Source organism: Macrotis lagotis, chromosome 4 (genome assembly GCF_037893015.1).
Source record: "Macrotis lagotis isolate mMagLag1 chromosome 4, bilby.v1.9.chrom.fasta, whole genome shotgun sequence".
In the NCBI taxonomy this organism is placed as follows: Eukaryota; Metazoa; Chordata; class Mammalia; order Peramelemorphia; family Peramelidae; genus Macrotis; species Macrotis lagotis.
This window is the reverse complement of record NC_133661.1, coordinates 241,005,975-241,019,410: the sequence shown is the minus strand read 5'-3', so window position 1 is coordinate 241,019,410 and position 13,436 is coordinate 241,005,975. Positions and strand designations below refer to the sequence as shown.

Below are 13,436 nucleotides of genomic sequence, written 5' to 3'. Positions count from 1 at the left end.
TAGATGAACTATGCTCCAAGTCTCCTATGGATTCAATTATTATCTCTAAGCAGATGAAACAAGAAAGGGAATAAAGAGGGACTGGAAGGAGCATTTTTTCAATTTCAAATAAAATAACTAGTTCTATACGGTCTTTGTAAGTCAGAAACATCAATTGTTATTTTACCTCTGTCCACCATGACAGGATCTGTACTACTTTTTTTCAGGTATTCTGCTAGATATAACAATCCTCTCCTAAGGGGATGGTATCTGGCATCAATATCTACCAAGCATTATGGAACATATATGGAATATATATATATATATATATATATATAGATAGATAGATATAGATATATATAGATATATAGATATATAAAACCACAATACAGTATAATTACCATTCGTATTAAATTCAGACAGAAAGGCAATTAGAGTAATACTTTGTTTTATTCAATGGATTTAAGACAGCTATGTAAAGTTAATGAATTTTAAATATAAAAAAGAACCCAATTTTCATTGTGGAAAAAATGGATGAGAAAATATAATGTTTAAAAATTAAGGTTTATCTTTCCTTAAAAGAGGGCAAGTGACTCCTGAAAAGTTGAATTTTAGATCTTTTACTTCCTCCTTCATTCTTCACTGTCTCTTGAAATAAAACTAAGATCCTAGGAAAAGTTTATAGATCTAGTCTACTTTTACATTTCCCATCCCAAGAAGAAATATAAAGTAGAAATGTGAGTAGTAATCAGCAAGAAACATTGTCTCAGTGGGAACTTATGCCTTTAGCTAATTTAATCTGAATTTTCTTGAACCATTAAAAGCTTATATATGTTAAGACATTTGATGAGGGGAGGGGAGTCTAAAAATACCAAGTGTGTTTTGTTCACCTATTTTAAAGAACTTAATAGTACAGAGAAACTCAGAGTTCAGTATAAAATATTTTCATAGCTTAAATGGATTTACCTGAAGTAAAAGTGATTCTCGACTGCTTTCTGACTGTGACAAAAGCCTTCGGGATGTTTCCAACTCCTGCTCAAGCTAAGGTTTCAATAAGGGATAAAAAAGAAATTTGAAGATTCAGTGTAACTGCAGAGAAATTTTGAAACCACTGTTGGCACAGTTTAAGAGGAGGGAAAAAACCTGAAAATCTAGTATGTAAGACCAAGTTGCTTGCAAGAAATATGAATAATTGGTTACTAAAAATATTTAAGACTTTTAAAAATTTAATCACATGGAACAATACTAGAATAAAAGCTAACATAACTAATCTATTTATATGCATTTTCTTTAATTTCCTCCTTTCTATAAATTATCATCATAAAAATGGTAAAAGTGCAATCTGTTCAAAGTAAAAATTGCTATTGTTTTCAGATATTCTTAGTAATATCACCCAAACACCCATAAATATAGCCCAAAGCACTAAGATAGGCTACCATGAAGGCAACTGAATCTTCAAGAACAAAGAGTTTACCAGTATGAACAGCTTTATTCTTTTTCAAACTAAGAAATTCAGTAGGTAATAAGAATATATGTGTTCCCAAGTTATTACAATCAACCCCAGCATAATGAAAGCTCCTTAGAGGCATGGACTGCTTTTTTAATTTTTTCTTTGTATCTCTAGTATCTGGGAATACTGTCCTGTACATAGTAGGTCCTCAATTAATTCCTTTTTCTTTTTGGAATTCAATATAAAATGCTATTAATGTTTCCTGAGAATTTTTGCTCTATTTTCATAATTAAATGAACTTCCTTGCATACTTTAAAAATGCACATAAAGCACCCAAATTTTCAAAATAGTCATTTCTATATCTGTGGTAGTCACTCTTTGATAATTCCCTATTGACTATACAATGATAATGTTTAATTCAACCACAAAAAAAAGACAGAGAATCAGCCACAGATAACTATAAGCTTGGCAGACTATGACAACTCTTCAAACTAGAGACATTGAAAATTAACAAGTGAAATACCATCAACACCTAAATAAGAGCTGTGCTTTCTTCTAGCCAATAAGCACATAAGTTTTAAGGTCCTCAACAGAAATTCTTTCATCAAATTGTTATCACTCTTGAAAAGATTAAAAAATGTTTTAAAATTCTTACTTGAATCTTTTCACTTTCAGATTGTCTTAATTTAGTTTTCATCAATCCCTCATTTTCACTAGCTTTCGTATCCTGTTTCTTCAGAGCCTTGAATTGAAGGAGAAAAATAATTTTTTATTGTATTATGGGGTTCATACATATATATTCAAGCATTAAAAAGTATTTGCCAAGAAAAATGATTAGGATGATTAGGAATAAAATGGATATTTATATTGTATTGGATCTGTAAACAGTGAATAACTTTCTTTCAGTTCTAAGAGATGAAGTCATCAGAAACAACCCTTTCTGACCTGTATCTTTATCATTTATTTTTCTTCTTTGGAAATTATTTCAACGTTAAGTTATACATTCAGTGAATACAGAACAGATGTTACATAAATTGAACTAAGCTTAAACACTACTTAAATAATTAAAACAAAATGTTATATTGTCTATCTTTTCTTGCAAGCAATTTAGACATACTTCACAATTTCAGATTTCAAGGGTGAATACTCTTACCCACAACTTTTACAGCATTATTGTATTTTTAAGAGATGCTATAGCCACACATATATATGCATATATATACATACTGTATACACATATACATATAGGTATATATATATATATATATATATATATATATATATATACACACATATATACATATACATATATATATACATATACATACATACTCATACTTCCAAACACACATATACATATATATATATATATATATATATATATATATATATATATATATATATATATATATATATATACATGTGTGTTTGGAAGTATGAGTATGTATGTATATGTATACATACATACATACATACATATATATATATATATGCTTGTGTGTGTGTGTATATATATATGTGTGCCCACAACACACTCATGCTTCTATATGTGTATATATAAAATGTATCCCCCACTGAAAATGTCATATCTAAGCCTTAAATAATTCTTAATTCTGACTATAATAGGTACTTAATGGTTTATTAATTAATATTAATGAAAGGAAATAGATAACCAACTTCCTGGTGATGTGATTCTCCAAATTTAACTAGAATAGTCCTCAGCCAATGGGTAATGAATGAGTGCAAACAGACATGGATTAGGGAAACTTTCTTGCATGGTAGGCTCTACTAGAACCTGTGCTCTACCAGCATAGCCTTCAAGAACCTATGTCCCCATTATGCCATAATGAAGTACTGGAGGTGTCCTTAGTATTTAGAACATACTCAACAAATACATGCTGTTAATATTAAAATATCAATACAATATAATAGAAATGCTGCATGTGGTTTGCCACACTTCTATGTGGTTTGCAACATATACTACAATCTGTAATCTGGGAACAATTGAAAAAAGATGTGTGTGAGTATGTGCGTATGCGTGCATATATACATACATGTATGTTGAATGTATGTATATATGCACATGCACGCACATTCTTTTGGAGTTCACATTATTGTAACAGAATCATATAAGCCCAGGTAGAGAGTTAGAAGGGATTGTCAAGATCAAAAAGTCCAGTGTCTTCATTTTATAGTTGATGTTCAGAAAGATTAAAGAAAACAAAGATAAATGCTCTTATTCCTACTCAGTCATTTCTAACTCTTTGTGACCCCTTTTAGGGGTTTTCTTGGCAGAGATACTGAAGTGGCCTGCCTTTTCCTTCTCCAACTTATTTTCAAGGTGAGGTTAACAGGCTTAAGATATTTGACCAGTCATTCAGCTAGTAAGTATTTGAGGCCAGATTTGAACTTGGGAAAATGAGGCATCCAGATTCCAAGTCTAGTACTCTATTCACTATGCCATCAAGCTGCCTCAAAAAAGTAAATATAATATTATTCAGAATAGAAAGTACTAAAAAAAAAACATAGCATTTGAAACAATCTTCCAAAATATATGACAAGTATTCTCTTCCTACAAGAAAAATGTTTGACAATTTTAGTATTCCTAATTATTGATGGTCACCATTTCACCATATAGAGATCTTATACATGAAGAAAATTCAAAAGAAATAAATTCTAAAGAAATTACTATACTTACCCATGTATAAGTTGTACCCTTTTCCAAAAGGTTGGGGGGGTCTAAAAACTGGGAATGTCTTATATATACAGTGATTGTAGTTTTTTTACTTCCATTTCCTGCTTTTTTTTTGAGCTTGTTGTCTTTTGTACTCATTATTTCACATTTGTTACCAGTATGCTAGGTTACATTTTGCCACACTCTGCCCAGAAATGACTCAGAAAAGATTTTTGTACAGTGCTAAATTCAAGTTCAAAGTGATCTGGTTTGCAAAAGTGAATGGAAATTGTGCTGCTAAAGGTCAGTTTGGTTTCCTCCAACTGAAAAAACAATCTGAGACTGGCTATGGGAAGAAGAACCCTACTGAAAATACCCCAGCAGAAGAATGCCATGAGAGGCAAATCAGTCAAATGGCCTAAGAGAGGGAATTGAAGATATGGATTGAAGAGCAAAGGGCCAATGGAATTCCTGTGTCTACAAAGATGGTTCAGCAGGAGGCAAGAAGAATTGTTGATAAAAAAAAAGAAGCTCTGATTTCAAAGGAGGATATCATTGGTGCTTCAGGTTCATGAAATGGAATGGACTAAGCATGTGTCCACACACCGGACATGCTCAGGGAGTGCTTGTATTCAACCACAGACCAGGCAGGAGAGCGGACAGAGCCTCTCCCTAAGACATTCATCATCAAGCATAGATGAGGACAAGCTAATGGATAGGAGTTTTGACAGTGATGAGGAATTGTCTGAATTTTATGGTAAATAAAGCTTGAGTTCAATAACTTTATGTAATACATTTTTTTGCAAATTTCAAACCCCAAAATTAATGTGCATCTTATACATGGGGAAATATGGTAGGTCTTCAATAACAAATAACAATTTGAAATTACACTACAGGAAGTATAATAATAAATGATTTTGTCAAGGTCAGATCTCTTCTGCTTGCTCATTTAAATAAACAGATCCCAAGTGTTCTCAATTTGTATTGGTTTAAAAATTATATTTTTATCTTTCACATACATATTTTATAAATAAGAGAACCCACTTGAAAAAAATCATGTATAAATAGTTGTAAACGAACATAAAAGCAACCTGACCAGATAAAATCACAATAAGTAATATTTTAAGCATATTCTGTCTTAATAGACAGAATTGTTAGCATACATATCAAAACATTTTAAAGCTTTCAGAAGACTTTTCGAAGACTTTGCTGTTTAAAATTTGTTCATTTTGAAAAACATAACAGCATCTACAATATGCCATTCATTTTCCTTTATATTGTCTTTTTATCATTCCATTACCTTCAAGTCTGCAAATTCCTCATTGTCTTTTCCAAACATCTTATCACTTTTCCATAACTGATTTTAACTTTTTGCTATTTTCATTGTAAAAAGAAATTAAACATGCAACAGTATTTATGGTATTAATAAGTGTCATTTCTGACACTTTTCACTTCAGATTAAGTTCTTTCCTTCTATAGAGTTGAATTAATAACATGTTATCTTCTTATTGGACTGGTAATACATACTATATTTTTCTGTGGTAGGGTGAACTCAAAGAAAACAATAGTTAGTTGGCAGTTAATTTGACATTATGGGAACAAAATGTTCTCATCTGCTCATTATGCCAGGAGAAGTCTTCACATGTTCAGGTCTTGGTTACCCTCAACCTAGTTTAGCCTGCTGAGATGGTATTAATAGTGTGTGGCCACAACAGAGTCACAGGTGAGAATTAGCTGAGAGGTGGATTCCAAAGGTGGATAAACAATCCTGAAAATTGCTCAGCAAGCCCTCACACCAGAGGTTTTAGTCATCCCTGAGCATCCTATATATGAAAGGAAAGAAGATTAGCATTCTCCTTTATCAGGATATTAAAGAGCAAGTGGCCTTTGTAATACATTTAACAGTTAAGACAATACCACCTCCTCTATGACATCTAACCATGTAAATTTATGTATACTTTACTTTTTGCTCCATAAGAATCATTTCCTAATGAACTTCCCTTTAAAAGATACAAAATAAAGAATTAAAGTTGCTTGGGTAGCTGAATAGTTTATTCATGTTTGCTCTCCATAATTTTGTTCCATAATTTTTAAAAAACAGAATAGAAAATAGCTCTAATAATTTTTATTAAATATCATATAATCATTCATCCAGAAAATATAATAAACCATGATTTTACAAGAATTCTCTGATCTTCTCTTCCTTTAGTTCATTTAAAAAAGATTTCCCAATCTTCTCATTTTCCTGAATCAGAGATACCTCTAGAATAGTTCTACTGTTTATTCAGGCAATCCATGTTCATAACCTTGGCACTGGCTTAGTCAAGTGCATGACACAGAATAAACACTTATTAAATGCTACATCTATTAACCTTGATTTTACATTCTTATTTAAAACTCACTTACTTCCCCACCCAAAATCAGTTTCAAATGTTATTTCTGTCTTCTCAATCTCACTACATAGTCTCTTCCTCTACTCTCCTTCTCTGTGTCCAGACTCAATCACCTACTATTTAAAGTCTTCAATTAGGTCCATCCTTAATTTCTCACATGATTCCCCTTTCATATAAATCTCATTCCAGTAAAAGTAGATTTTTTGCTATTATCCCATTATGTCTTTGTTCACACAGTCATTCAATCAGAATGACCACCCTCCCCCAACCCCCACCATCTTGACCACCACCCATCTACTGCTGAAATCATAGATGTGTTGGCTGAAATGCCTCCTTCACAATAAAGCATTTCCTTTGTCCCCTTAAGTCAGAAAATCTTTTCAGTCCTTGGACATCAAGAAGTCACTGGTTTGTATCTCTGCTATGAATTTCTTATAAGTATTTATCTATGTCTTACCTATTACTTCTATGAGATTGTGTGCACAGATATCTCTGCTGCAATATAGTGTGCTGTGCATAAATAAGAATTTATTAAATGATATTGAAGCTATTACAGCTTTCAAGCTTTTAGGTAATATGAAGTAATTCTCATTTCTGAAAAAAATACTTGTTTAAAGAAAAATGTTTCTTGCTTTAAAGAGAAAAGACTAGATAAAGAAAAATGTAAGATTACTAACCCTGAATTTGATGAGTGTAATAACAAAAATTGCCTGGTGAAGGGCATGCTATTTAATAAGAACTTTAATAAGGAAAGAAATTTGACCAAAATTTATATTCTATACCACAAGAAATTCCTTTTGTCCCCCATTTAGTCATGGAATTAGTCCCTTTATCTTACAGATGAATATTCTGTTTAAACATAAAAGAGCACTTAAAAATGGAAGGAAAATAAATAGAAGTGATTTTTTTAGTCACCTAATGTGACTAAAAAATCTGAAAACTTTGACTAACAGTTAAGTTTCTAACCAAAGATAATAAAAATCAAATACAAAGATAAAACATAATTTGGATATGAAATTTTTTAATGTAGGAATAAAATCAGTGCAAATAGGATAAGAAAGAAAACTGGAATCTGGAAAACAAATCTGCAAACATACACAGTGACTGAGTACCTCCTATATGCTACAAATATCTAAGAGATGTAATATAAGTCCTCTCCTCAAGAAACATATTATTATACAACTTGCTCTTAGATTTTAAAAATGCAATTTAAATATGCATATTTAAAAAGCAAAATGATCTCACAAGGACTAGTGGTATGATGAAAATGGGAAAAGAGAACTAAAAGTTGAAGAAACAGTAATGGACTTTTAAAAGACATGGCAGTTTAGCTCAGCCTTCAAGAAAACTAGGACTTTGAAGAGATGGAAATGGAAGGAAAAGACCATTCTTGGCATGGGGGGATATCACCTATGGAAAGGCACAGAGAAATAGTAAGAAAGGCTGGAATGTGGAGTACATGAGGTTGTTTAAAAAAACATGTGAAATAGGTTAAGGATGTAAATATGGATGACCAGAAGGATGGTGTTATGCTCATGAAAAACAGAGTAATTAGGATGGTGTGTGTGTATATGTGTGTGTGTGTGTATGTATGTGTGTTGACTGTGTATGCAGTGTGTGTGTACGTGAGTATGTATTGTGTGTTGACTGTGTGTAAGGTGTGTTTGAGTGATTGTGTATGTGGTGTGTCTATGTGTATGTGCATGTGTGTGTGTATGTGTGTGGTGAGAGAGAGTGTGTGGGGGGGGTTTCTATTTAAAGCCTGCTGAATTTGAGAAGCCTGTGAACATGCTGGTGAAGATAACTAGCAGACAGTTGGAGATATAGGACTAGGAATGTAGATGCAGAGTCATTTGCAAGCTGATATATAATTGGGAGACTAGGAAAAAAATTGTTAGTGGATCCAGGCAACACAGTGATACCATGAAGCAGGTTTAGCAACATTCAAGCAGAACTGGCAGGTTGGATTGTGGGAGCAACTCCGGAGAAGAGTTTACAAAAAGATGATTGACAAAGAGACAATGGGACAAGGGTTTCAAATGTCAAAGACAGTGTAAATTTGAACTGTTTAATTAAAGGGTCAAGATTTAAAGAAAGGAAAATAAATCTAGAGCCTGGCAAAACAGCAAGAGTCTGTAGTAAAAATTGAATAAAAATTCAGAGAGCACAGAAGATCAAGATAAGAGGAAAGCATTTCAGAGATATGAACTATAGAAGTGGAATCCTTGTGGGTGATGACATGATCAAAGATAGGACCATCTCTGTATGTGCCTAAGGTAGGTAACATAAAGGTACAGATCTTTAGAACTGAAATTGTTAAAGTGGGATACAAGAATATTGTAGGGACATCAAGAGTAAATTGAATTCCAGAAATACAGATTAAGAGTTGGGATAAAAATGATTATGATCTATACTGAACTCCTTAAGAAAGAAGAGAGGTCTGAGAATCTGCAAAAGGTTATATTTGTGAATGGAGTAAACCTCAAAGGAGCGGTAATTGAATAAAAATAAAGGACCTGAAAATGATAATAAGGAACAAGAAACATGCCAACCTCTTCTACCCCATCCCAACTCCCAGGTATTAGGGACTGAAAGTGAAAAAAGAAATTCCAGCACTAGAGAGGGTAATCAGGGATGTGTTATCTTAAAGAAAGAGAAAATTTTCTGTAATTTCACAGAGTTAGAAGGAATTAAAGTTAGAGATATAAAATGGGGAGGAAAAACAAAAACTTTTCTAACCAATATATTGTATATTCAATATGGTAGATTCAAGGTGTTATGTTTTATATATGGATATATATATATATATACATGTATATATGTATATAATATATACACACACATATGTATATATGTATATATATATATATATATATATATATATATATATATATATATGTGTGTGTGTGTGTGTGTGTGTGTGAAAAATGGCCTAGTGAATAACTTAATAAGAAGAGCTGGCTGCCTGGAAGAACATTAAAAGAACACAGGAAAAACATTGATGTGTTAAAGATATGCACTATTTTATTTTAATCCCTGGTGCTGGTAGAGATAAAAGTAACTTCAACTGCAGATAAACCAAAGGTTGATTGATGAAGACATATAATTGATGAAAGCATAGACCAAAGAAGTAGACTGAAGGGTGTAAGTAGGAGATGTAATGGGACCCAAAAGCCATTATAATGACTAAATTTGGCATTTAGTTATATAGCATAGATAACCTCCTTTCAGCAAGAGCTACCAAACTTTACTCCCTTCATCCTCACAGAATCTTTTCTGATTCAGCTATTTTTTATTTATAATGCCTATTTAGATATGTTGTAGTAACAAACACAGTACCACATATAACACTAGCTTACAATATCTGCACCATCCTTGCTATCACAATAGTGACACTGTAACCCTCTTTTTTAAGTCAGATATAGTAGTCATCACTTTTGACTTTCCTTTAAGTCAATTTTTATTGGTTCATACTATATTAATATAATTCCCAACTACCCAAAATAAATAAATAAATGAAATTAAAATAAGATAGAACACAGATAACATTAATATGTGGTTTTCTAAGTCAATAAATAGCAGATTTTGATATACAGCTCCATGGTCCTATGTTAGTATGAGTTCAACACCACTCTACTCTAGAGGAACCAAGGCAATAGTATTTGTCATAAAAGTCAGGTGGGAAAAGATTGGGAAGGTTAGGAAGGAATGGTGTTACAATGTAAACTTCAGCCATCTTTGTTTGATAAAAAGCACAGTGCCAACCATATAAATGTGTGTACACATAAGTATCTATTTAATATGTGCCAGGCACTATGACAAGTGCTTTAATAAGATTATCTCATTTGATCCTCATAACACCCTGGCAGGTAGGCTTTGTTATATTCCCAATTTTACAGATGAGGAAACTGAGGTAAAGTTCTTAAAGACTGCAAGTAGCAGAGGTCAACCTGCAATAGTAGAGGGAATTTCCTGACCTGGAGTTCCCTAAACCAATCCAATTCTTATTCCTACAATAACAAAAAAGTGGAAAAAAACAATAAGGCAAAATTTACTGCAGTGCAGTTATAATATCAAACTCAGTTTCAGAGAAGAGTTGAGAAAATGTGGCTCCTCTCTCTACTACAGAAGTGGGTGACTATGGGCATGTAGATACAGTCATGTTGGTCTGGGTAAGCTTTTTTTTCTCCTTTCTTTTTGTTTAAATCTTTGTTACAAAGAAAGGATTACTGAGTGAGCAAGGGAAAAGATCTATTCAAAAGGGAATTAGATTTTTAAAGGAGTAGAGATTTTTCAAAGCAAGTAATTATAGAGTACATTTTAAAGAAGAAAAGAATTAAAATCAAAGTTTCCATAAATAAACAAAACAAAAGACAAAGGGGAACTACATGTTACCCTTCAAATGCCTGAATAAAAAGCCTTTCCTAGCCCCTTATAATTTTGGAATAGCATTAAATTATTCTGATTCTTGTTATTTCTTACATTTTTCAGATCACATAAATAACCTAGTTTTGCTTATCTTTTTCTTTTCTATTTCCTACAAAAAAAACTTTTGAACTTAAATCTTTGAGCACTTTCTCACATATATTTTTGCATTAATGTGCATCTACTTGCATACTAAACTATAAACAAGCAGGCTTCTCCTATTTTTACCTATTTATCATGCTTCTTCAGCCGTAACCTGTTTTTCTTGCATTATTTAGACTCCATTCTTTTTAATGCAATCAAGTCAAGGAGTTTATGATCACTGACAATAAGATATTCCTGGTTTCTCAACTCCATTTCAGTTTTTTCCCCTTAAAATTAACTGTCATGAATTATAAATCCAGTAAACTATGATTCATTCTAGTAATTCATCAATTACTATACTTATTCATTTAAAGCCTTCCATCAACTGGCCCTATCCCATAGTTTTTACCCCTTAACTTAAAGCCTCCCCTCTAACAGGTCAAATTTATCAGTCTCCTTCACATAATCAGCTAGATGGTTTCTTCCTCCATGCCTTGATCTTATTTCTTTGAACCTCCCTTTCTGCTAATCCAAATACTTTAAAGACTATTTCAACACATTCCTCCTCCATAAAGTATTTTCTAATAAACTTTTCCATACAATGATCATTATTCTGAATCCCTCCAGAATCAATCAGCAAAGGCAAGAGTGGAAAAATAAGTCAGGAAGGAAGGGGTTCAAAAACTAGATAATTTAAACAAATATAATAATAATATATAATAATGATGATAATAACAACAAATAACAGCAGTTAGCTTGTAAGGTTCATAAATCACTTTAAATATGTTATTTCATTTTGATCTTCATAATAATCCCATGAGATAGGTTATTATTATCCCCACTTCACTGATGAGTAAACAAAGACTCAGAAAGATTAAATTATTTGTCTACAGTGTCTAAAGAGGGATCTAAATTCAGGTCATATTGACTCTAATTCTAGTAAGATGTCACATATATAGATGATTAAATATTAAACATTTCTGTTTCCTTCCAATATAATCTACCCATATTATCATGTAACTGAAAAACAATACTAGACAAAGTAAAACTTGTAAATGAAGTTTCTGTGATGCACCTTTCTTCACCGACCTAACTGGCACAAGGGATTGCTGATCTAATGTCAGTCATTTTTGAGATATCCTGTAAAATGGAAAAGGTTCCTTAAGACTTGGGAGGAAAATATGTCTCAATTTGCAAAAAAAATGAGACAGATTAAAAATAGAGACAGAAAAGAGAAAAATCTTTAAACTACAGTTCAGTGAATGTGACTTCAATTCCAAACAACATTCTAAAATATATTATTTAAGGGATGGTCAGTGAAGAACTTAAAAAAAAAGACAGACATCACAAAAAACTAGTTCTTCAAAAACAGGTAAATCTTATGTCCTTTTTTAACAGTTTAAAAAACTGATAGATCAGGAATATATCAGGAATCCTGTACATACAAAGCAACCGAATTTCTATACAGCATCTATTGCTATTCTTTTAGAAAAGATAAAGAGATATGAGTAGATTAAAATACATTTAGAGTATTTGGAACTGGTTGAATGTCCAGTAAATGCTTATTAATGGTTTGTTCCAAAACGGAAGACATCTCTGATGGAGTTCTTCAGATACATATGATTGGTCCTGATTGTGATGTTTGTGACAATGAGTTGGATAAAGGCAAAACTAGAAACTGCCTTATCAAATTTACAGACAGCACAAAATTTAGAAGCATAGCTAACACAGTGGTTGAAAGAATCAGGATCCAAAAGGAAAAAATAAAATAACAGGCTAGAAGATTCACTCTCTCCCTCTCTCTCTCTCTCTCTCTCTGTCTCTTAGTGACCTTATATATTCCATTGGTTTGATTATCTCTCCTACATTTATATACTGTCTCTAAACTAAGCACCAGTCCTGCCTTTCCACCTACCTATGTAAACATTTCATTATCAACATGTCCAAAACAGAATTCATTGTCATCCAAAACCCATACCTCTTCTGAACTTGCCTATGTCTCTTGAAGAATCTACCTTCACAACTTCAATCAGCCTTGATTATCCTTCTCACTCACGTCATGTAATCAATTATTTGCCATATCTTGCCATTCCAACTTTCATATCATCTAATGCATTTTCCACTGCTCAATTAACACCATCACCATTCTTATCTCACTTAAACCTAGTAATAGCCTCCTAAATGATTACAGTGTCTTTAATATCTCCCTTCTCTAATTCACCCTCTACACAGTTGTTAAGATGACCTAAAAGGTCAAACCACTCCTCTGCTCAAAAAATTCTAGTCACTCCCTATTACTTTAAGATGGCATACAAATTCTTCTGTCTCAATATTTCAAGGCCTTCACAACTTAGATACAATCTAGATTTCCAGATGTATAATAGAAATTAAATCAAATAAAAAATATGAGAATTGTTTCTTTCTAGTTGCT

General features: G+C 32.2%; 1 protein-coding gene and 1 non-coding gene across 14 annotated transcripts in view; one reads left to right on the top strand and one right to left on the bottom strand.

Moving 5' to 3' along the window:
• CEP128 (centrosomal protein 128) overlaps window positions 1–13,436 on the bottom strand; it is a 541,441-nt gene that overhangs the window by 389,520 nt on the left and 138,485 nt on the right. For 12 of the 13 annotated variants that reach the window (XM_074235602.1, XM_074235601.1, XM_074235600.1 and 9 more), the window contains 2 exons: window positions 2,085–2,171; window positions 946–1,020 (listed from right to left, as the gene is read on the bottom strand). In XM_074235602.1, the coding sequence (XP_074091703.1) occupies window positions 946–1,020; window positions 2,085–2,171 (162 nt within the window). The remainder of the gene's footprint in view (window positions 1–945; window positions 1,021–2,084; window positions 2,172–13,436) is intronic. The other variant, XM_074235597.1, reaches the window with a different exon arrangement.
• Window positions 5,926–6,053, top strand: LOC141523216 (U6atac minor spliceosomal RNA). The gene has a single exon (XR_012478403.1). It is a non-coding gene; the product is annotated as a U6atac minor spliceosomal RNA (small nuclear RNA).